General features: G+C 38.4%; 1 protein-coding gene across 1 annotated transcript; it reads right to left on the reverse strand.

Annotated features, from left to right (window-relative positions):
• Positions 1–1765: 1765 nt before the first annotated feature.
• Positions 1766–22203, reverse strand: LOC111266628 (SH3 domain-binding protein 5 homolog). Its single transcript, XM_022844267.2, has 6 exons — positions 20230–22203; positions 6701–6836; positions 5840–6063; positions 5379–5566; positions 4941–5125; positions 1766–4688 (listed from the first exon to the last, which is right to left on the reverse strand). Exons 1-6 carry the CDS (start codon positions 20266–20268, stop codon positions 4324–4326), a joined length of 1137 nt encoding a protein of 378 aa, XP_022700002.1. The 5' UTR covers positions 20269–22203; the 3' UTR covers positions 1766–4323.
• Positions 22204–26003: the final 3800 nt, after the last annotated feature.

Genomic DNA, 26003 nt, shown 5'->3' on the forward strand with positions numbered 1-26003 from the left:
GGGGCGATGGACATATTTGTTTTCAAGACTAGGAAGGACACTGGCAATCAATGGCATGTCTGAGATTTCGCTTTTAGGGGAACTTCGTGTTCAAATTTATATGGGAAAAATTACGAAGAAAATTTATGTAAAAACATGCAGTAGTGCTTTCCTTTTGTGTAGGTGAAATATGATTTAAGTTGTAGGCGTGGAAAGTAATCAGTACATTTATCGTCTGGTGCTTTTAAATTATTCAAAATTCGTGCGGGCTTCCACCGTAATAAACCCAATCTAAACTTATTATTTTACTAAAATTATGGTTATAATTTAGCCGTTCAAGAGGTTCATTATTCAAAGCAGTGACAAATTCTTGAAGAACTCGTTCATTGTCGATAGCTGAGGCTAGAATCTGACAAATTTCCTATATGACCGTGGTCATTTCCCATAACTTCTTAGATATGACACAATAACATGTTAATATTTGGGCCCGAGCTGCACCAAATACGTATAAACTCTCGCATGCGTACTTTAGGCGCGGAACTCTCTGCAACTTTTAACGCTATGATTTTTGCATGGGGTGGTTCGTTTCTTCACATACAATTAAAGAATCAAAATTTTTTCAAGCGGATGTTTTACTCAACTGTTTACAGTAGACACTCCGGACATTCTAGCTTAATTAAAAACTTGTTATTCAAACAAAAGTGCGCAAAAAAGCGCACCCAAAAACCTTTCTGCTATTGTTCCCCTTTGAAAGTTGGGTTATTCCTTATTAGGCGTAAGCTTTAATTGCGTATTTATATGGACTGAACACCCAAGAAAATTTATCTTACATCATTGTGCTATTTTTGTCTACAGATTCGTTTAATACGGATCGTCCACGACAAACGCTCATTTTTAAAAAGCATTTTGATGTTGGCATGCAGAAACAATATCGTTTTATCACTTGCTTTACTGTCTCTAGAAGGTCTATATTTGCGTCTCCAGTAAGACTTCACACGTTTAAACGTTTCTTTTGAGGACGAATTCCTATAAATGTCAGCCGAAAGGTAAGACAACAAACAGTTTTTCAAAGCACGTACTCTTTTCCTTCCCATGTTCTTTATAACCGATACTCCCGCAAAGAACAATAATAACAGTGATATGGTGAAAGCTAACTTTGCATATTTTAAAGTATTTTAAAGGTATCTTCAATTACACAGGTTAAATTCAACTGCGTCGTGAGCTGGTGTTGGGTTCAAAAAACTTATTCACTTTTAGAATTGCAGATTTATTTTGAGATTTATAATTCCGGCGCACTAATAACCTCGTGACAGCAACAATTGTAGCTATTTTTTACCATACCCGATTAGAGTTGTAAAAAATGCGAGTTCGTAATATTTTTTTCATAATTATCGGTCATTGCAGGGTATACCATGAAAGTAAATAATGACTTCACAGGTAAGATTTTAAATTGTTTCTTTAGATCATTAACTGCCAAAGTGTCACTTGAACATATCAAGCTATTTATGGCAGAGTAAATAAATGCAAACAAAACAAATCAAGCGCATATTGTCATTAAACTATTAATTGCCTATTACTTCTGGACCAATAAGAAGCGAACATTAAATTATAATCACGTTTCTTTTAGCTTAAACCTATTCTAGCCTGAACGGATTTCCAGTATCTGTCTTAACTATCTGTAAGTATCTGTCTAAGATACTCATAACAATACAAGTAACTTAGGAAAACCCTTAAAGACTTACCAAATTAACTTCGACATGCAACTTCAATAAATAGAAACGCAAACTTTTTTAGTCATCATGTAGACTTTATTTACGAAGGATATTGAAGTCTCGCTTCACTTGTTCTAACATCTTTAGTTTCAATGTAACACTCAGGCCTTTATTGCCTATATACTGTTTGAAGTGCATTGCATACGAGAAAAATGTTGTCAACATTTGTTAAATAGCCTTTACTATTTCCTTTCTAGTTTTAGAAATGAAACTAGGTACACGATCGCATGATTGCCAACGTATTGTACCTGTGCGCTAGCATTCAACTATAATTCCTAAAATTAATTTATTTTCTGCTAATTTATAGAAGCACGAATATTTCTCGTAAAACCTTGCCCTTCACACTTCATATGAATCAAATTTTATACAAAGAGTACGCACACTGCAATAGATTTGTATACATTCAGCGATGCGTTTTATTACTGTGAAATCTGTTACTGTTTTCGAAACGTTTTGCTGCCATTATTGTATTGTATCTTTAAGATCATCTATATTTGTGCTAGTTATTGTTATGACTTATTAATGCTATCGTTGTCAAATCATGTTTGACTGAGATCATAATACAAGTCCCAGCTCCTACCATCAGCGCAACTATTATTAACTCGCAGTTTCAATTGACACATATATGCTGCTGGTGATACTTGCACAAAATATTTGGATGAAATTGCTTCAGTATATATGTCTGTCAATCTGTATTTCCTTAAAAACCTAACCCATTTTGTTGGATTGCGGTAACTAGAGGAGCTGAAATCACAGCTCAATTATTAAGTGCTAAAATAGGCGTGTCATCGTGTAAACCGCTTTATGAGCGTTACCATATTGTACCATACGACTGGGGTTAGCCAATTGTCAACTGGAATTTCTGTTGCGTAAAGTACACTATGGACGACAAAAACGTAGAACCGGTCGCAAGAAACAAAGCTAGTAGGTACCAGATACTGTAGCAGAATTCGCATTATTGATCAACATTATCATCGTTATCATTACTTTTATCGCTACGCCTACTGGTGCTCCCCTAATAGCAATATTACGATATTGCTACTGCTGTCTGCAACTACTCAGACGCTTCCTTCTACTTGTACCTGTCCACTAGAAGCTGAAATTGGTACGAACGGGCGATTTCAGTTTAGATGTTATTCATTATATTACTCGTTTAATTTTGACAAACTAATCAACATTTTAAATGTGTAAAATGTATGTGGAGAAAAAGAACTCTATAGCTCGTTTGAGACGAAAAAACTGTATATGCTTGTGTTTTTCTGGGTTTCCTTTTACCAATTACTTAAAAGTAAGTATAAAATGGTGGGATTACGACACAGTAGTGTTTCTCGAGAACAATGAAATTGCAATAAACGAAATATTTCAGCTGCATGTTTTCCTTTTCATAGGACCGTTTTTTTCTGGAAAATTCCGGAGAATTTGTAAATTTTATAGTAAAAATTGTTTAACGTTTGACGAATCCTCAACGGCGTTACTCCTATATCAGCAAAGCACCACAACTTGTCTGCTGTCACCGTGTAGCATAGTTACTTCTGTAAGTATTGTCAACTTGCAATCCCCAACGGCCTCCAGTATCACCCACTCCTGTCTCTATAAATCGATCTTACAACCTTATTTTTCTTCACTGGTATAATGATTTCATCTTAATGTTGTCATATATTTTTCCTCAGCCTATATACGAGAGAAATCTCTTCTAATCCGGAGAAGAGTCCCGTTAAGTAGTATAAGGTACTATTATTTAACAATAAGCGATGATCTATGCCCGACCAGTCGGGCAAGAAGACCTGCCATCAATATCAAAAGCTTCTACTCTGTTTACATTTCACAGCTAACCATAATTCCGCCATTTTCACCGGGTAGATTTACTATACGAGTCCCTAGAATTACCCAGTGATAAAGTAATTTGGTAACCTAGCATTGCACAAGAGAGAAACATTACGAATGACTGGGTGTTCTTTCGTGGAACAAGGCTTTAATGAGAATATATTATAAAACAGTGACGAATATGAGGCCTTTTGAAACGAGTTAATTACGATCAATTTTTCGCGAATATATTTTTAAGGATTCATTGTGGGCTGTGCACGTAGACAAGTTCACTGTAACTTGGCGGAATAAAATAGCTGTAGAGAAACCTGAGGGACTGATACTGATAGTTAGGATTCTTGGTGGTTCACATACTGTTTAAACTACTTCAAAGTCATTCGGCGTATGTGGTGCGTATACACATTCAACTCTCCCAGTTCCAATATGTAAAGTTAGCACAGCGCTTGACTAGTCTGCTTGCATCAGCTATCAAAATCAGTATTCGCGTGAAAATAACAGCGGGACAATCACAAGCTGTGTATTCATTACTGCTATAATAAGTCGATCACGACTGATAAAGAACTAGTTACTAAATGCTAAATTATTGTGAGCTTGACGGCGACGGCCATTCTAGTCATTTGCAGCATTATCGGGTCGTTTGTGCTGTGAAGACATGCTGTGGGATCGTTCTCTTTAGTGCACTCATTTTAGTTACAATTAACTAGCTTTTCTAAACTGTACTAAGCACTACGAACTGTAACGAACGTTATTAATCATCATCGTCGAGTGAAACTTCAACGAATTCAGCAAAAGGCGTCGATGTTGAAGCAGTTGGCATTACTGCCGCGGTTGTTAAGGGATTTGTTTTAGATGATACGTCCAGTAAAGGTTCGTGTTTTCCTAACGGTGATTGCTGCTGCTGCTGCTGGTACTGTCGTTGCTGCGTATCCTTGAGCCTGTCCAATGATGAAATGGAGGACGCTAGCGATGAGTACAACGAAATCGAGCAATCAAGACTTGCGAGGTGCGAATCGGACCCAAGCTGAGACTGCGAGTATCCTTCATCAACCGTCATTGATCCACCAAGTGATATTGAGCCTTCAAGAAGACGACCAATGGTTTGATCGCACAAATCTGCGGTGAATTGACACCATAGAACAATAATCAAGTAGTGTTAAGTTAGGAGTAATAATTATCCTTCATATTTTTCTCGTCCTAGCGTTCATTTCGCCTATAAATGAATCGAGTGTACGGGCAATGTTCTAACGGAGTTCAAACAAAACGTTTAAAAGAAATCTTCAGCTGAAATTGCGGTCAGAATATATTGATCCTTTTTCGTATCTTGCCCCAATAAAGCAAAAAAGAAATGCGCTTATTACATATTACCTTCCGATGTACTCCTTGATGGCAGCTCTTGAAATCCCGAGTCTCTGTATTTTCTTTCCGTGCACGATGACCCTGATCTTGCTTTTCTTCGCTCGTGGATTTCGGAGGATATGACTTCAAGAGCATGCAGAGCTTCATTATATTGTTCCTTAGAACCTAAGACCGCACGACGCTTCTCTTCGATTCTACACAGAAGTTCAAAATAGGGGAATCAATATTTTGGAATGTAGACCCGGCTGATTGCTTTAAAATTAGACTTCTTGAAAATAATTCAAGGTCGCTATAGCTTTTATTTAAAATAGAAATTATACGAGTTTGGAAACCAATAAAGTAACTACTAAAAATACATACACTCACGGAAATACGTTGCTGCTTAAAATAAAGCTGCTCACACACATTTAATTTCTTAATTTGACCATTTACGTTTATTTCATTCACCTTGCTTTTATTTCCTCTAGGGTATTCTCAAAACGTTCTTTGGCTTCAAAATATATGCGACTCCTTTTGATTTCTTTCTTGAGTTTTTCCTCAAGACAGTGAATACTCTCTTCAGCTTCTTTAAAAACAGCAGCTCGTCTCCGATGTTCACCTTGACTTTCGACCATTTGAGCCTTTGCAACGGTCACCTGTTTGAAGGATTTAATTATTATAGTACTCTTTTGAAAGTGACATGAACCTAGTCTATCGTTATCATACATTTTTGATACCAGCCCGAATTAACTCTGATACAATGATGGATCTAAACACTTTGGTATATGTGTTTCATTTCTTAGATTCTAAGCTTAACTTTCAAGGGAGATAAAAATGTACTCGATAATTCGATAATTAAGGCACACCTGTCTGGAGTTGTCAACATCAAGAGCTGTTAACACTGAGGCTAAATAAAGGAGCCAGATTACCTTTTCGGTAGCATGGTTAAGCATCTCTTGCCAAGCCTCGTCAAAGGCCCACTCAGTTTGATTACTAAGGAACCGCTGCTCGGCAAGGGCAATCGTCTCTGTTGCCGCCTGATGAACTTCACACGCTCGCTGATATTGGATTGCCGCCCGTTGGCATTCTTGCTGTGCTGTGAGAGCTCTTTGCCTTGAATCATAATAAGGCCGCGCTGCTTCAATAGCTTTATCTGAAAAAAATTGAGTTCAAGCACAAAGCTATTCACCATAGCGTACAGAAAGTACATTAAGGTGTGTATAAAAAATCATTTAGAATATTTAATAGAAAGCTCTTCCTAGAGATACTGGGTGGATCGATGGCGACTAGGCCGTATGAACCATATTAGGTAAATACGTACAAGATTCTTCGGTATGATAATTAACATGTCAAGTTCCCATTCCGTGGTCGTATGGCCAATGTCTATCCACCGGACAGCGAGTGACGTAAGGGGTCCGAAGCCTTCGAACTCTCCATAACGTTAGACCGTTACAATGGTTTGCGGCGATGATATGGCATCGGTAAATCTACCAAGATGTTGTATTGTCGCTAGGACGATAGATTTACACAATACCTATGGAATGCACGGGAAGCCATAGACTCTTATGGAATCATGTGGAGACTAACCGCACTATTAAAAGCCACATCAATTCACAATAGTTTCCCGTTAGCTCAGATCTTAATGTTTAAAGTATTCAAATCTTTCCAGATATAATCCTTTATCAAACCTATTCTGTGTTAACGAATATTTACGTATGCAGACAATAATAAAGTAGCTTGAAGTGATCTTTGGGTATAATTCTCATTTAGTATTCTCATATAATACTAACCGAGTTTTTTTTTAAGGATGTTAAGCTTCTGTGATGAAACTGAAAGCGTATGTCTAAAGTGAGCATTTAATTCATCGAGTTCCACTTCAAGCCGATTGATCTCGTCGGTACAAGAATTCAGCCTCTCCAATTGAATCTGAAAGGTGATACATGAAAATAAATACAGAAAAAAACGTACGACTATTTATTGACTAAGACCTTTTCAAACTAGTAAACAAGATCACAATTATTTTTATCTGCGTTAATTTTTGGCTAAAATTTGGCGAACTTAAGCTGAATTCTACGTTTTCAAAGGGCATATATACAACATGAACACAGGTGAACATCAACGCTGGCATTGTACACAGCCTAACATTAAATATAGAATATAAGTCCATCTTTTTATTTAAATAGTTTAATCTAGACCCATTTTATGGCTATTTCGTTCTAGATACGCATACGCTATCGTATCTGCATATGGTACAGATGATTTAATTCACTGGTGATCCCCTGCGAGTCTCGCTTCTCTTTTACAGTGGTACCTATGATTTGTTATGAAGGTGTTTTATAGCCGTCGGCAACGAATAAACCGTGTGATAAGATTGGCAGATGGTCTGACAAAGGCTTTTTACAATTTGAACCGCGTAATCAACTTTGCGGTCCAATCAATTGACTACGCGGAAGAGTCATTGGTAAAAGCGGGACTTTTAGCAGTTGTAACAGCGGCGGTGTAAAGAGCTAAGGTTACATCGATATTTTCAGAGTGTCGGCAGAAGCAATAATAGCAGCATAAATATAACTATATACATATATATATATATCAGCTCAGTGTCATCATTCCGGTGTGAGTCAGCATGTCATATGCTAGTTGTACCTTGTGTGAAGGCCTTATCAAAACAAATTTTCTTCATCTACTTCATCTAATTAATCTAGCATTGCTAGATAATAACGGACACACATGTATTATAGAAAAGTAATGAGGCGCAACTTGTTATTTAACTCATTTTATAATAAGCACATCCATCTATACCCATACAGAGTATCAGAGACAGCAAATTATGACTGCTTACTCAAATATGTTTGTACGCACTTATTCACTTTGAAAGTTAAAAAGTTCAGATGATCCAACACTATACATTCGTTTTCACAAGACACATTACACAAGATTCGTCACTATACATTCAGTTGTTATCATCACTCTTTCTACCCAATTTCTACTAATTAATTCTATATTTCTCTATGTATAGATTATTTTATAGGGAAATCTTGATTATCTTACAGTCTTGCAATTGGGCTCGTCGCCTATACTTTATTGGTACGTTTCCATCCTCCCTGAGCAACTCTGTAGCGTCGCCCCATCATAAAAACATTGAAAGAGATACCAGCAAAAACAGTAATATCAGCAAGTTGATCCCTGTTAGTTCATATTACTGCTACGTGACGTTGGTTAGCCATGATTGATAGTCGGGATCTATTACCCATGGATATACGTAGTGAATTTGACATTGCTTGTGGTGGTCAGTGCCCCCAGCATCGTAGGCCTAGATACCCCAACATTGTCGACATCTTTCGTTTGTTACTCGCCAATTGCAGAGCACATTAACAGAGTGTCGACGCCGCGTCGTGTTGTGGCGAACGCAACGATTGCTAAATGTTCCTACCGAATGGCTGCTAGGAACAACTAAGCGATGAAAAGGGACGGAGCTACGACGAAACCGCTGGTAATTCAACCCGACCTCAGCCGAACTTTTCCGTCCCCGATGCGAGCTCTTTATTCAATAGCACGAAACGAATATAATGCGACAGAAAAAAGGAGAACTGCGCTCCTGGTATCCAAGTGACCTACGGAAAACTAGTATAGCGGGAAGGGTGTGAGCTCCTTTTGCGCAGTATAAACTGTTTCACATTCACTGATTCTACACGAAAACTGACTGCCGCAGATAGGTAAATAGATACCACTAAGCTTTTTTTATGTTACAACAAACAATAAATGGCGCATCATCATAGTAAGTTGCACGGGTACACGTCACTGGGTACGATGGCGGCTTGTTAAAAAATCGGAGCTCAACGCAATTTCTTGCTTGTTCTGTTTGATAGGTTAGAATCTGTCTAATAACCACCAGGCAAGACGATGTTGCCCGGATGGAATACAAACCATATTATTCCCGGCTTCATCTTCTTAGTAGTAGCTTCATTAAGAATGAAGAGAACGTTAGATATTTACGCATATAAGTAGGATAACACACGCAATGCAAAGAGGTAATGTTTTGTTTCCCTAGAACATTTGCCGGTTTTATCGAGAATGGAAGCGACGATAATGGCCGTCACTTCTCTGTCTGACTGAAATATCTGAATATTTGTACGATCAATTAATAATAGATTTCAATGTTGATAGTTCCGTCGTGAATGGAGACAAACTTACCGGTTGCAATTTGAGTAATATTATTAATTATAATAATTAGGTAAATTTTATATATATACTTTTTTTGAGCTCACATGAGCACACATGTTTTATTATCAGATGAAAACACTTGCATTTTCTTGTCCTCGTTAAAGATCTTACTTTTCAACGCTCTCAACCCACCGCTAGCGCTAAATTATTCTTGAAAAACCCGTTAAACGTATCAAAAATCTGGGCTGAGAAATGTCGTTGGAATTCGCTGATACGAAATCTATTGAATTATCAAATGTGCTATCTGTTCTAAGGTCGTCATGATAACACAAGCTTCATTTGAGGCGTTATAAATATATATGTTGTTTATGCCCTTTAACCAACACATAAATAGTCCAATGATCCCTCCAGAGTCGCAGATAGAGCACTTACATTTGTAAGTTTAATGCTTTTGTTGGACTGAGAATGACAAATGACACTCATTAAAGTACACGGTATAATTGCAGCGCTTAACAGGTTTCACGACCGTGTTAAGGTGATTAACTATAATCTTGACATTAAACCAATTCCGTCTAAGCTGATATACTTTCGAGAGCTTGTTTGACCATTTGCTTTGATCGGCACATTAAGTGCTCCCTACTAAATAGCCACCAGCTTTGTGGCTTGTAACCCCTTTGTCAATCTTAACGGCGACAGGAGTCGAGGGTATGAAAAAAAGGATACAAACCAATGGAAATTTGTCTCTTATAGAACAAAAATTGTCTCGATGACGGTTATACATTACAATAAACTTTTAGAAAGTACTTTAAATACAGAAGCTCCACGCATGTAATTTTTTGCTACGTTATCGCTACTTTAGGTGGCATACGCAGCTTGTGTTTCAAATATGTTTCTCAACAATGTTCCAATATTAACTGGTTGAATTAAAGCCGGTTGTCAGAACTAAGTTTTGACATAGGCTGGCTACTTAGCGCTTAGTGTTTTGATTTGAATACATTCTATGTGTACAGTCTGTATGATATGTCTATATGATAAATGTCGAAACCTCATTGTCTATCTGTACGTGGCATCATGCAAAAAATTTCATCCTTTTTTGCCATTAAATCAGAGCATGACCCAACGGAGACTATATTATTTGTCAAACACTCCAGCTTACGGTGCCAGTTGTAGACCAAAAAGTCACGAAAACCAAGAGAGGAACACAGAAGGGAAATGGGAGCAATGTATACTTTTGTCTCGAGTTTTATTGTTGCTCCGTATGGCACCACAGTCCTGGCTGGCTCCCACCATGAAACGAAATGCGTTTACGTCTCATTTCGAGCTTAGATTACCACGCGTTTTCAAGTTTAGATTATAAACACGTTACTCATTAAGTGATTGCGGAAGCGAAGTATAGAGTGAAAATAATATCAACGATAACTTTCAGGTTGACGATAAAAAATTCATTGCTTATAAAACATCACGCGGCAGGAGAAAATGGCCCATTCATTGTGCCAGAAATCCATACACGATCCCCCCTCTTCCGCGACATCTTTTGAAGGTGGCTTCGCCACTGAAGTAGATTACAACTAAAGCAAGGGGGGGGGGGGGGTCAACACCATACAAAAAAAATTAAGAACGTCAAATGCATTTCTTTTGAAAGGTGTTAAATCATATTATGCCAAAACATCCATTAACGTCCTATTCACATTAACTGACTAACAATGCACTGTTCCATTATATCGCATTGGCGACGCAAAAAGATACTACAGTTTGCCATAAAAAGTACTTAAGGATTACCAATTTCTGTATGAAGTATCCCTACATCTAATTGTCGCAGCGTGCGTTTGTTGGAAAATGTGTCATTCAACAAACGTTCTAGTAGTCTCCTGAACTTTTACAATTTCCACTACACGTAGCTTGATAATAAAAACACGTCAGCTTCATTTTTGTTTTGAGGCACAAAATCATGTCGAAGACAAGTTCTACAGAAAAACAACTTAACCGTTTCCTGCTTTTCTTCACTTTGCCCCCATCAAAAAGTAAGTTGCCGCGAAGTCTTCTTTTAGAAACGGTACATTTTTATCATCAATATTTTATGCAACTTTGCGCTCTTTGTTTGATTGATGTTTCCAACAATCACCCGCCCGGTGCCTATTTAAACATCTGAACGCTTCTACGAGAAACATCCCACATACTCAATCGCGAAGAAATTCACAACGAAACAGATAACCGTACCACCCGTGCTTGTATCGCAGTTCTTCGATCATAACTGGCTACTCATCGATCGTCCGGCACAATCGAACAGGTACATTTTTTAGGATTCTCTCAGGCTTAACCTTGAGCTACAAGCATATATGGATATATATCAGGATTATACAATAGAGTATAACGCACTACACATTATTTTAAAATAGTCGAAAAGTAATACATCTACAGTAATAAAAGTTCAGGTCAGTAACATATACACGATACTTTGTCAATACATTACCAGAAACGTTCTATTCGCATACTTCTAAACAAACTTAATACAGAGAACTGATCAAAGGTGGAAGCATATACGAAGCATGCCAGTGCTAAGTGCTCATCCACCAGTGTCGCTCAATACCTATCCGTATGTAGTGTGAACAAGCGCACACTGCTAATCTCTAAATAGCCTTAACAAATGAGGCTGTTTAACTGGCAACACTTATCACGAGGCGCCTTTCATATTAACTGAGGGCGTAATATCTATTATCAATAACAGCGTTTCAACAAAAAGGCCTTCAAATTTTGTTGTTTACCGTCCGTATCGGATCATACTTGACCTAGCTCCACAGTTTAATAGGAAACCCTCGAAAGAATTAATTACTCAGGAAAGCGGATGTCAACGGATATCCGCGTCCTACTACAAAAGGTTTTCAGGCAGTCATTATCGGCAGTTAAGCTCCGTTGGCAAACCGCACCCTGTCATAGTAATTGTGCTTTGCCAATGGTAAAAAGTGACGATGGTTTAATGGATAGTTGTCACATAAAAAGTAAAAATATTGAAGTCGTCGGTAGTCGAGACGAAGAGCTTGGTGCTTGTAGGGAAACACATGAAACAATAGCATAAGCCACAAGTATCGTGTGAAGCTACGATAGCTCTGTAGACGTTGAATAATATATGACATTCCGCATGGTTCCTCCGCATGGGTTAATTTAAAAACTGCGACAACGCTGTAGCCCCACTTGTTTCGATGAAACTCTGAACAAATGAATTATCTAAGAGTGTCAGACAAATCGCAGAGGCAGCAGCTGTCCATTCAGTTCATAATGTAGTTTTGTATTACAAGTGAACCGTACAAATCCTAAAAAAACACCCGAACTAAAGCATCAATATAGTAGATGTCAATGTAATTGATCGCACGCTGAGATATAAGCCGAACGTTTATTAATGCATGACTGCAATTCCGCTATTTATCTGTTGTAACCTTGCGTTCTACTAGTAAATTACGCACGAGTCTACGGTCACGTCGTTGCCCAATCCGCATGATCTTTTACAATTAGACACCGATATATTCCTAATTCCGAGAAGCACATGAGCTATAAATAAAGCATCAGCAACTCCAGCAATGCGCGGTCCTTTTTAGATGCTTGTCGTCGCAAAGTTTCCATTAACAAAGAGGCAAATGGAAACAACGGAATAGCCCTAACTACCCCGAAACGTGACAATAATAGGGAACATCAAGCAGCCTCGATGGCACATAGAGCAATGGCGGATGACATACAGCGAAACGGCGATGATAGCAATTACGCCAGCCATGCAGCGTGAGGGTAGCCATTGTAGTCCCCATTTGACGAAAATAATATATATTTTGAGTGTATATTGGTTTGACTACTGCTACTGCGAACGGATATCTCAAAGAGTGACCAGCCTATTCTTCCGTGCCTGGTTAGGCCACTACAACGACTATTTACAATGAAGTAGGCTTAATTGTATACAATTATTGAGTCGTCTCACATGTTTGTGATCGGACTTTGAATAACTGTATTGGATAACTAGATCGTTAGCAATTCCATCTAAATACACAATTTGTCATTTATCTATTCATTCATTTATTTATTTATTCGCCGGTCGCGCCTTATAGACAGTTTGAAGTAGACAAAATGAAGATAAAAGTGATCAAATAGTTTTTAGAATAAAATGCAGATTTTAGAATAGAATAAGATGCACGATTTTATGATGACCTGTACGAATAGGCGCGGATGAATCTGTTGACCTAATTGCGCATCAATTTGTACCACTAGCTTTCAAACGTACAGCCCAAATCAAAGTTGGATAGTCGAGTCATACAATTTCCAGCAACTCCAAAGCCTCGATTCGATGATACTTCCTATCGCCACACTCTAGCAGAAACCTCATACTAGCGCAATTCTCTGAGACGATGGGATGCATATTTTACACACGGATAAGCTCGCGACATAAGCTTAGCATGAGAACAGAAGTGAGATTTACAATGACAATTTATAATTTGCGAGCAGGTAATGCAAGCCTCCAGATACCTCTAGAAATGATATGTCGATTTGGATCAGTTTGCTGAATATACATGAATACGTGATAAATTTTACGTTCTGTATTTAAGACGAAAGACTTTGCTCCAGACGGCTGTTCCTTACTACGAAATGCAACACACGGAGCGAAATATATAGTATTATAGAGTGACACAAACTGACATCAGCTTGATGATCTCTTGCGAGCGTAGAAAATTACAGTTGGGAAAATGTTGTAATAGTTGTACCTTCCCCAGGTATATTACACTCAACAAAACTTCCTTACTCTTGAACGACTGTAACAAGTTGTCCAAAATCGCCGTACCTCTATTGCTGTTTTGGGTGACAATAAAAATATCTGTACTCACTTACAACGCATCTAAATCTCATAGGCGAGAATTTCATAGAAAAAATATGCTACGCGTATATTTTATATATATTAAGTAACTGTAGTACTTGCGGTACAAGCAGTTGGTTGTCAGATATAAAACTGGACATGAGAAATATAATTTAATATATAAAAAAAAAAAACATAATAATACAAATTCTTTTTTTTTCTCGCACAGTAACGTCAGAGCGTGTTGGCTATTCGTGAAAACTATATCGAGTATAAATTAACTGTCTAATTAATTTGATCTCACTGGACTTTTACCGAATTTGGTCGTGAATTAATATTCCTTATATAGAACTAATTCTCCTTTTAAGTGACACATTTCAATCGCAGAATGGTTGCCAAGGATCAACCACGCCACATATGCATAAATGTCAGTTAGAAGCTTATCCAACGGACTGTTGTTATATTACTAAATATAGACAAACCTCAGCTAAGCAAACGCACATTATAATCAAGTAATATCATTGCCTAGATTGTTACAATTTTACAAGTGATAAATGCCATGAACACATAAAAGGTCTTAGTAAAATTACATATCTATGATATTAATTTTCAATTAAGTCAAAGAAATAAACGTAGTCTACCTAGTCGGAGCGGCCTATAAACGCTCGTTATGTTGGAGTAGCTAACTGTATTTATGTCATCCAGCTTCTAATAAGCTTCATCACCAATACGCGAAGATAACTAACTCAGATGCCTCATGTGCAGGCGAAAGTTCGTTTGCGCTTATCTTAAACAAGACAATAGAAGCCTTTTTTTTCATGGAGATCTGTTGAAATTACACTGCCGCTATGTGGGGACCAAAATAGCTAGTTATCTGAGTCCTGTGTAGCGATACTCATTTCTAATGAATATATGTTTGCCAAAGAAAACGACATCCTCGCCAGAAGCATGCCCTAACCTACGCACAATACAACTTAAGTCATCGAAGCAAAAAAATTTAATTTCAGTTTCAACGAATGATAAAATCATTTTGAATTGAGGCCTTTTGTACATATGGAATGAATATCCAATTGCTGCACCATGTCTTATGCTATATGTGTATATAAGCTTGCCGAAAAACTTTCGAACGCAGAAACGCTGTTATTAGCGACCGTTCTTTCGGCGACATGTTATACATACGTTAAAAACAGCAGTACTCACAGAATTTCCGCACTAATTTCTATAGCATAAGGCGGTCTTTTCAACAGTTGTATATAAATTTAGTTCAAACACGTTATGCATGCCATATCCTGCAACTCGAAAAAAGGATTACGCAAGCACTACAATATGAGCAAAAACAAACAGCGCTAGTAAAAAAATCAATACGATCGATGAAGTAATAGTTTTCTGAACAGAACTAAAATATTATAGTTTCACTGTACATCCGTAGGCAGTGACGTAGTAACTAGAAGAAACGTGGAAAAGTACTTCATCCGTTGCGTGTTTTCCCATTGACCTCGCATGTTTAATTTTTATCATTTACACTATACTAAATAAAAACATTCGAATAGACAAACTACAAGTGTAGTTTAGTACCGAAGTCAGTTCAATATCATAACAACATCAAGCAAAATAGAGTATTTCCCTTCCGACCTACTTCATGTGCCTGGACTAGTATTTATCAATATTTTGAAAGAAAAATCGAGCTGCATGATGACTACCAGTTCGTAGTGCACAAATTTCTCTTAAACTAATATAGTTTGATACATAAGCAGTACATGAACGGTTAATTTTGTACGAATTAGACAGCACATAGCGCGGAAGGCGCTTTGCTTAGGTTGTTTCAAGTGAGAAATAAACGATATTGAGGAATGTCTTTATAATGGCTGTTTACAGTATGGGATTTCGGAGATATTTTATGCTCGTGATTTGAGGGGTCAGGTAGAAACCTCGAACCTCACAAACCGGAATATGTTCTTTATTGACCGCTTTAAATGATATTTGATAAAGCCAAGACTTGTGTGTCCGAGAATACTAAGGCAGCACATTGGCATCATACTCCGCTAGTTGATGCTGTTTCTGCTATTCTAGTCACTATTCGTGGCGTAGAACTGCTTTATGAAACGAGTCTACTACGCGGACCTACTTGTTTAAGAAAAGGCTCTCGAACTATGTTATTTTTTGTAACTAGTGTTGTTAGTAACACGTTTTTTATGGCATGAAATATGGCGGAAGCAATCTGAAAAATCTGCACAGTTAAAAAATGCATGATATTCATTAGGATTACTAGCCAATTTTATATCGTAAACAAACAGACTTCCCTCGCTCAGCGTTGCTGCGTATGACAGCGCGTATAAAGGCATGTATGGCTGCGTACGAGACTATGTTCATACGCCGCACGAATCGTATCCATTCGAACAAAGAAACGTCATCTGCTTCCTATGGCACAGTTCATTCGATAGAGAAGTTGGTTTCTCCTAGAACTCTGTCAGGAGAAAAAAAAACGAGGCGAAGGCATATATGCTTTGTGCAGTGGTATGGTCTTTGTGATTTTGTAGTCCCATTGTTTGATCCCTGAATAGCTTAGAAAAAACATCGAAAACCTAAAAGTTTTGTTCCAATTAAGCTTCAGACAATACAGGCGAAAATTCCACACTATCTTTAAAGCGCAGAACTATGCGTACTGACTATCCGTGCAAGATTTAAACTATACTGCTTCATAGATAAAATATTTGTAATCAGAAATAAATACTATTACACCTATAATCTACCATATTCTAATTCAAGCTCCGCATAAATAGTTTTGAATAGTGTAATGGTAATTCAGGAATGACCGCATAGTTAGTCCCTTTATGAGCCCTTTTTGATGACGGTGAAGTAGTTTGCGATCATTGCATTGAAACGTAGGATATGTTGCGCCAGAATACAATACAAATCGACACTGGCTCAAGCTTTACCTCACTAAAACTTCCACCTGGTGTAGATCAGTGTTCCCCCCAAAAAAAAAAAGGAAATTGTCGTCTTATTGATCAGTGATGCATGGCCTGGGCAAATAGATCTGTCCAATAAAACTGACTAGGTCAAAAACGTTCTGATCGGATTACTTGATTTTGTTAAATAAAATATTGTCTCCGCAGTGTGTAATAAGTGATATCAAATCTGTTGAAAATCGGTCGATAGATCGAACCGGTAAATCGATTTAAAAACGAACAGTTGCCATCGTAAGAATACACATAGGGCTTTACGCATATTACAAAGGGAGCACAAACTTTCTCTGCAAGCCGAAAAATAATCAACAAACACCTTTTTCTTTCCGCTTTACCGTTTTTCTTCCCGCCGATTCTAAGTTCCGATTTCTATTCTAGAAACATTAGAAAATAACTAGTAGTCAATATCTTCTTCTTCTTTTAATATAAACTGCTACTGCAATCGGATGATAAGGGAATGAATTTTGCACCTTTTACATGCGTCGATAGATTTCTTTTGAGTCAGATGACGAAAATCACCCAATCCTCTGGTCGGAGGATGATCGTTGCTAAAGTAGCTGTAGCGAATAGGATTTACGAGGTGTCTGGTGTGATGACGGGTAGAATACCTCCACCTAGTTCTGTACGGCATCGCTCAACTTAAGCAGCACGCCGAGCCAACCATGCAGCTAGAGTTGAATTCATGTCACCATAAACAATGCACAGGTGCGTCAATGACTTGTGACTGGACAAGCGAAAAAAGTCAGCTTTACTTGAAGATGAAGGAAAAGTAGTAATCCAACAGCAACATATGTATATGTATTGCTGTCCATCTTGGATGGTTATTAACCAGAGCTTCCGTCACGTATTAAGGCGATGTGTCAAAAAGAACAGTACGCAGCTCAGGTGGATTCTGCCGATTGATTATACATTTCCTGTGAAAGTGAAATGAAATTGCTCGTGGTCTCCTTCAAAGTCACATGCGATTTTTTTCCGCGTAAAATAAAACATTCATGTAGCAGTACATTCTGTCATAAAAGAAAATGCATATCAAATAAAAACGAGCCAGATTCGATTACGAAAAACAATCTGATCGATGTTGATATTAGATCTTGGCAGGCTCCTTTTTCAATGATAACCATCTTTTTACAACAAATAATAAGCTGATAAATGTGTTTTTATTTCTTACATTAGTTCGATACTCATGATGCAAATTCTATAAAAAAAATATTCTCTCAAATTTCCAAAGTTTTGTATTATATAACGTTTCTTTATATTCTAGTGTTTCGGTATAATACTACATTTGAATTGATGCTGAGTTTACAGTGACAGTATGCGCATTTGGTTCATATTAGATTCAAGGCTTTACCCATCCTACGCACTTGAGCCCCCCGAAAACCTAAACGGCAACGTCCATCTTATGGCTGTCAACGCACTAGTTTGGAAAACTCAACTATCACATAAAGCGTATACACTGTGATGAGGGCAGGATTAGCCCACAATAAGCCTGCATATAAGAAATAACGAGACTTATCCCCCGCCACTATTACCATTTTTCGCACTTTTTGTTTCGCGCAGCAATATTTACGCCAAATCGGCGCAAGACTTGCCGTTGGCCCTAATGATAACAAAAACCTTTCATTATACCAGTATTTCTTCTTACACAGCAGAAAATTATCGTTTGGCCCTTTCCTTAATCGAGTTCAATGTCTATTGTAGCCACTATTGAAGATGCTTCGAGTTACATCCGGTTCTGTTGTCATGAAGTGGCTATCGGTTTCGTGCCGTAGCCATACACCACACGTATCTCTATGTCTAGAAGGCAAACACGGTATGATTGCACCACTAAGAAGACTATCAGGCGCTGTTTCTACTAAATTAAATATTTCTACCTTTGCGTATGGTTCTGGAGCCGCTAAACATTGCTTCAGGCCACTTATGGTGGTAGCTACCACTCCTACCGTAAAGTTAGCTACTACCATCTTTAGTAGCGTTTACACAGACTGCGATACGGCAAGCTGGCCGGAGTCTGGCCATGCGTTAGCGCTCCCACAACTAGGACTTCATTCGTCTGACCATCCATGCCATACGCCTGATGACCCGGTCGGCGGCGCCCTGGCTCTGTACATGCATTGGTCGAGGCGGCCAATTCAAAATGACATGAAAAAGCATATTAGCGGCAACGGTACTAGAGTGAACCGCCTAACATGGCAGACTAAACATTGTGAACGACTAAACTAACAGCTGAACGATTGAGTGAAGTGGACAAAGCTTTACCTCTCGCGTAATAACAACCGAACAACAGCAAGTCAGGCAGTCGCAGGCCGCTTGCAGCGGTAACTATGTCAGGTTCGTCGACATCATAACTCGTTTCATATTCGGCTCAGATCACAACACTCGTCAGTAAGTGTGCTATTCACCGTTATTCGGTGCCATTGCCTCGGCTTACATTCAAACGAAATACTCTTTGAAGCTTTATTTTTCCGTGCACCCACTAGTAAACTGGCAGATAACTAGACTTGTGCTTCTTAACGGATTGCAACAGCGACAAGAACGACGAATGAAAAGCGGCCGCGATTACGGGAAAAGCGGCATCAAGCAAGTCGTAGAATGGCTGTTGGTGCTGACAATAGTTGGGGGACGTATAGCAACAGTGGACAGAGCACTGTGGGACACGCAAAGAAAGGCGAGAGGTTCATAGGGTCATAGACACCGTTTTGGACAGCGGCACGGCTGCTTGGCCGTCTGACTGTCGGCTTCGTGCTTCCACTGAGGTCTATTCAGGTTTTACAATGCGTCAATGAATGGATTGAAATGTAAATTCAGATATCTGAACAGGAATGAAACCTGAACGATTATGCGATTATGAAGGAGCACAAAAGTTGATCCGTTGGCTTTACCTAATCCGACGGTCAGTCTATGCACATGCACTTGACCATAACTACATATATGGGAAACTGTATTCCCAAACTTCGCATGCTTAGATTATTAAGAGTTTCGAAATACCGTTGTAGTCTAAAATGTACTCTGCGTACATCGTCACGCGTGCCTGGACTCATCGACTAATAGACCCAGCGCTATCATGTGCAACGCGTTAGACTAGTTGACAAGTAGATAAAAATAGCCATCTCACTATATAGATAGATACATAGGTCTTGTTGTAACTGATGATCATTCAAATAACTTGCTCACTAGAGCTACTAGCAGCACAAGGAAAGAACAATCACACAAATATTATCTCTATCAGGTAGGCAAAACTCTTTTAGAACTGATTTGCTGCATTGCAGAATAAGCTTTACTGTTTTAATTCGGTCAAATATTATGTACAGTAATAAAATTCATTTACCCCTGTGAAATCGTTATTGCGCTCGTTTTTGGAACCTACCTGTACCCGCGGATCGAGCTCCTCGTCATCAGTTTCCATCGTGTTTTTTCTTCGCTGCTATGTACACTTTATAGACCCCAGTAGAAAGGTATTTCCATACTTTGCAACTCGTTAATCTTCTCTAGATTTACAGACCGCCGTAGAGTGTCTATTTTTCCAATATTGTACGTACACGATTGATGCACACATACAAAACACTACACCACGAGCTGTCGTGATCTTCGTATTGCACAGATACGGAGGCTTCTTTTCTGCGCTATCAACACTCACTGAAGGAACATTTGTTTACACAACACTGAGACATTACACTTTTGACTAGCTAGCTGCACGATAAAAACAGCACCTCATAGAATTCTCTGCCCATAAAGTAGAATTCATCCTCTCCTTAGCTAAGACTGCGGGGCCTCGATGTCAAAAATCGTAACGTCACTGCCATATCTATCGATTTAGCTATTTGCTAAACGGTAGTGCCTGGCTGACGGATACACCACTTGCACGATGACGAGCCGTCAATGCCGCCAGAGTGCTCAGCACTAACACCAGCATTAATCGTCACCCAGTAACAATAGAATGTGTGCTGATCTGAACGACATTCATACGGAGCGGTAACACAGCTGATTGGGAAAGCCGAGCTTTTATAATAACGAAACGTGCGTGGCTTTACTGGTACTGCTCGATTATCGCCGTACAGACTGTGTCAATTGCAAGAGCAGCAGTCACCACTTACCCACCACTATGGCATCGCTGTGGTGAGCGAAACAATGCACCGCAGCATTTGGATAGCGGTATTACGTTACTGCGATTGGGCTAGTGCCAATGCTAATGCTAGTACTGATGGAGCGGGCCAACTCTACGCTCGCTACTGGTGTTCATGCTGCTGCTTCAATCGTTGACCGGTCCACTGTCCTTTACCGTCCGCTGTTCCCGGCACAAACCGTGAAGGGACACAAGACTGACAACCGGACACACAGATAGCAAACCTGCCCTTACCCTCGAAACCGGCCCAATGGCCTCGCCCGTTGTTCTTTCCTGTCTGCCTGCTGAGCTCCCTCGCAGGGCTCCTGCAACATCCCTTACAACTTTATCCTTGCCGTTTTCTAACTTCGCTTTTCGTATAAGCATGGTCTCTCGTTCTCAAAATTCAGAACCGGGTTCAAAGAGTTAGATCGATACATCTTCTTTGATGTAAGGCATTTTCGGCACGGCTTTCGTAGCGTTTGCTTTGTTATTCATGAAATGTTCTCACTACTTGGATCTGAGCCTGGCTCGATAACAGCTTAGGGGGACAGCGGCAGGTGCGCGACGCAGAGATCCAAACAAATCCTCGTCACCGGACACACGTGAAAGAACTGAAGCTCCCCTGGGTTGTCTGATATGAGTATGTGGCGGGCTGTTTTTGGCTTGCTAAACAAACGCAGTAGACATCTCTAGTTGTCGGATCTTTTAGTTACCTGTTACAGTTTATTTACCTGTTCTTTCCTACCTAAAAGTTTCTAAAAATGGCTTGCTAATGTTTTTGAGACTACACTATCACAGGTTTAAAAGTTTTCCAGCATCTGTTATTGAATTGAATTGTGTGTTCTTTTATTTCTGTTTTCTGTTACAAGGGTTGAAAACTGTGTAAGCCAACATTCCCGCCAGGGACAGTGCTTGTAGGGAAGCGGGATGTTTCGATTACATTAGCAGTAGATGGAAGTGTAAAGATATTGGCGCTAGTTAGCTGGCAGCTGCGCTGTGGGCAGAAAGTAGATCTACTGGAAAATTACGGAATTTTCAGCAATCCGAAAAAAAGAGGCTGATTTTGGGGAAGATTCGACCAAAACCAATCGACTGACATATAAATCTGCATTCACAGAAAGTATTGGACTTCGATTTCGGGAATTGCTGGCGTAGAATCCAAACGATTCCCTGCCAGAAGCCAAGTATTTGTGGCATATTTAGATCCCCAAGTTCTGACAGCTCAATTATTATTTCAATCAAACGAAAAAAAGCTATTTTATTTTGTTAAATTTAGAAGTGTCTAGTGCGTTCAGTTTGTAAAAATCATTCCTTAAATATAAACATCGGGAAATGGATGCTCACCGTAAAACGTTTAATTAATTAATGTCGATTCGAATTTCTTGATACACTACAGTGTTCAACATGGTGCTTATAGAATTCGAATTTGTTTTTGTGGGACTCAAATCTCCATTTAAAACCTAAACACAGTTAAGAAATAAGTAAAGAGAACTAAGAAGACACTTGAACCACCTATGTGAAACTTATTGAAACGGATCTCGCTGTGTAAAAGAAAGTCAAAACGTAAAAATGAGTAATTCGTTTCCAAATCCTATCTCTAAGTAATAAAAAGTAAGCAACGGTACATACATATTTACATACTTATATCACTTTGCATTGTGTTTTATGTTACACTTCGACTTATTATACTTTTTTTTTTGTACGTTTTATAACGTTTTCGAAATTCATTCAAAAAATTGGCGGGTTTCCTTCAAACATCAGCATTTAAGTTAGAACCAAGAAATTGTTGTTTTTAATTATGTGTCAAGCACTGTAGCACAGCTAAACGTTTGAAGCCTGATGAGTAGGGGAAGCGATCGGGTAACGACTGGTTCCTACCAATCTGACTGCTGTTCTTCTCTAATAGCATTGCCTTTTTTATAATCATCTAGAAGGACCATTTTGACTGCTCATTAGGTGGTTAAAGCTACTACTACCACCACGTAATACTAGAGGTCTAAATCAGCAGATATGAACACTACTATCTTATAAGTTAAGGTTGAGCTAGCAGAAAATATTTTGAAAACATTTCATTGGTAAATGAGTAGCTTTGAAGTTGTGCAATGGTAGCACAAGTTAATTTACATCGAGAACTTGAATTACGTCTTGGATTAATTTGAAAAAAAAATTATTTCCCAAGGCCTAATTGTGTCCCTATTGGATCCCTAGCAGATGCTCATAAATGTAATGTTAATGTATTGATTTTATCGGTAACCAATCTCTGCTGACATGATTCCTATGGATCAGTCAGGGGATTAGAAACAAGTAGTTATTGTCTCTGAATTCGTGAAAATGCTTAGGCGATATGGCCCCTAATCGCCTGGTTGTTCTTAATGCTCCATCCAAACGGCCTGTAGAGTAGTTCTAAACAGCTAAGAGCCGGATGGATGAAGTGGCGTGTAAGAAGAGTGTCGGGAATTATTGAGTATCGGTTTTGGCAAAACGAAATCTACCCATCGGAGTCGAACTTCGCGCCCATCAACCCACATTAGATAAACCTGCGTTATGGTTTCTCTCGCCAGACTTGTGTAAGCAACGTCACTTAAACCCATTTAAAAGCCAAAAAGAATATACAAGTGCGGCGCTCCGTCGTAAATTGACGGTTTTGCAACCGTCTAAACTTACTCAACGGTTCACAAAGCTCTTCCGTAGACGCGGCCTGTATACTTTAACAGTTTCAATGATACGCGAATGAGGGAAGCTGATGTTATCGTCCGCCTATAAATCCAGGTTAAAAGTTTATTGAGCTCACTGGGATTTCCCCTATTAGAAAGGCAACACGTATAATCCTTCTAGAGACTATAGATGTGTTAATACTTGGAACCCAATACTGTACATGAAGGCTTATGGAGTCTGGGTAACAGTGGATTCAGCCACTTCTCGTGCGTATAGCCTTGGTTTACTCCCCAGCCAGCGAGCTCACAACGGTGACTAATCCTCTGAAATGAAAACTGTCCAATGCTTAATAGGGTAGTATATCTTGCTTTCTATTCTTATCCGACTAGAATAGCTAAACATGTTATTACGTATGCAATAGCTGACGTCACTTGCTAAATTTATATTTGCCGCCATCGTAATTTGAGACGCCAAACTTCACCTAGGTGTTCTTTGTGCGGTATAAGGGTGAAACCTGAAAGTAACATTTACATCCATATCCTTAAATACATTTGTGCTTTCATTAATTCGTTTACGAAACTAAGAGATCGCCTAAAGATATGGTCATGTCTAAAAGAAGTTGCTTTAATTCGAAATCCGGTTTCTTCGTGTACTAATAATATAAGATACAATTTGTATTTAAAAAATCTGCGGTAACTCATGTCCTGTTTTCTTTTCACAGACCACATCCCCGTGATTTTTTTTGTTCAAATTGTAAAAGTGGTTAAGTAATTACATCTTAGGCTAGACTGACGTACAATGAAAATATATTACTGAAAAGAAAGGTTCGGTTTCTTGAGGCTGCTATCATTCACGTTTACTTTGTTTAACCACCTGTATTGTTGAAAACACATGATGACTTCGAAAATAGTCCTTGAACCGCTATTTTTATAGCTTTGTAAACTTCAGTCAGTACTTGTCTATTTCAAATAAACTCTGGGCTTATTGTTCGATTTTGGTATGCATATATTTTTGCCACGAACATGTAACAAATTCATATGTAATCAAAATTATTGGTGTATTCAAGATTATTATAAAAACATGCTTTTATTACATTAAATCCTTTGATGTGTAAAATCATTCTCGAAAGGAAACGTCTTTACTAATCCGTAATTTTTAACCACCTAAATTTTAAGATAATAATAATAATAATAGGTGAAATTATTTAATATAATGCTTCACAATTAAGCGATCTATGTGGAGTTCTAAAGTTGACGGACTATATATATCTAATGAAGATTAAATCAATATATTTATAAAGCTGGTTATTTGTTTATGCAGTTCGAAACTGTTGATTTAAAGCCAAGTGATGTCGCTTAGAGAATGCTGCTAGACATTCCTCTTTACTGCTAGATTAATAGGCATGTCCTAAGGAACAATACAACAACTTTGCAGCTTTGAATATCAATACAAGTGAGCTACTGAAGATTATCCGACTGACGTTTATTTCTTCTGTTACTTAAGTGCAATACCGTGATAGCCTTCGACACAGAATACCTAAACGGATATTGCGTGTATAGAAACTGGTTTGCGTTAACATGCAATCTGAATTGCTGCACGTCCTCTAAATTCTGTAAATTTTTCTCTATTTTAATGAGAAAACGGCCAAAAACCTATACCGGTGTATAGCATTGACAGGGCTTCATTAATAAATAATTATAAGCTAATTCTCAGAATATTTAGTAACTTGAATAGGATCAAGAAAAAGGCGGTTATGCTTCAATTACTAACTATAATCTAACTTCCAACATGAACCCTTTTAATTAGTTCTATAGGTAAAAGTACATCGATGGCATAATAGAGCTAAACAATTACATAAGCAACCATACAGTCGTGAACGGGTTCTACCTAAGTTCGTCATAGAATAAGCTGCATTAAATAGCAACTGGATTCAGTTGTACAGTGTGTGAAAACTTTATAGTTAATTAACTTTATAGTTATAAATAATCAGATATGGGTAGAATTGGCGATTAGAGAGTCTTACGTATCAGAGAGTAAGAAATTCTAAAAAATTATTCGTAGAGCGTGAAATGCGTTCTAATGAACGTCCCTATTATCATCATAAATCAAACAATATTTAACTATGTATCGTGCTACGAATGCTATGAACGAAAATCTCAACTGAATTACTTCCAGCATTTTTCCGTATTATTTGTGTATGACAGCTTTTTACACTAATTTGTAGCTTTCGGAAAGATAAAAGTCGGATAACGTCTTTAAGGGTCTACGTGTACTTGACTAGATCCAGTTGTTAAAGAGAAGAGTATCTGCCTGCATCGTTGGGCCTTTCAGTAGTCGCCGCACTTCCTTCCAAGATAGATTTTCAATCTATTTCATAGTGT

The sequence above is a fragment of the Varroa jacobsoni genome, unplaced genomic scaffold (genome assembly GCF_002532875.2).
Source record: "Varroa jacobsoni isolate VJ856 unplaced genomic scaffold, vjacob_1.0 scaffold_1104, whole genome shotgun sequence".
Classification (NCBI taxonomy): Eukaryota; Metazoa; Arthropoda; class Arachnida; order Mesostigmata; family Varroidae; genus Varroa; species Varroa jacobsoni.

Excerpts from the sequence above, each read along its gene's own strand:
- LOC111266628 (XM_022844267.2), bottom strand. The coding sequence starts at position 20,268 with ATGGAAACTGATGACGAGGAGCTCGATCCGCGGGTACAG. Across the intron at positions 6,064-6,700 it reads CATCCTTAAAAAAAAACTCG|ATAAAGCTATTGAAGCAGCG; the intron begins GTTAGTATTATA and ends AATTTTTTTCAG. Across the intron at positions 5,567-5,839 it reads TTAACCATGCTACCGAAAAG|GTGACCGTTGCAAAGGCTCA; the intron begins GTAATCTGGCTC and ends TCCTTCAAACAG.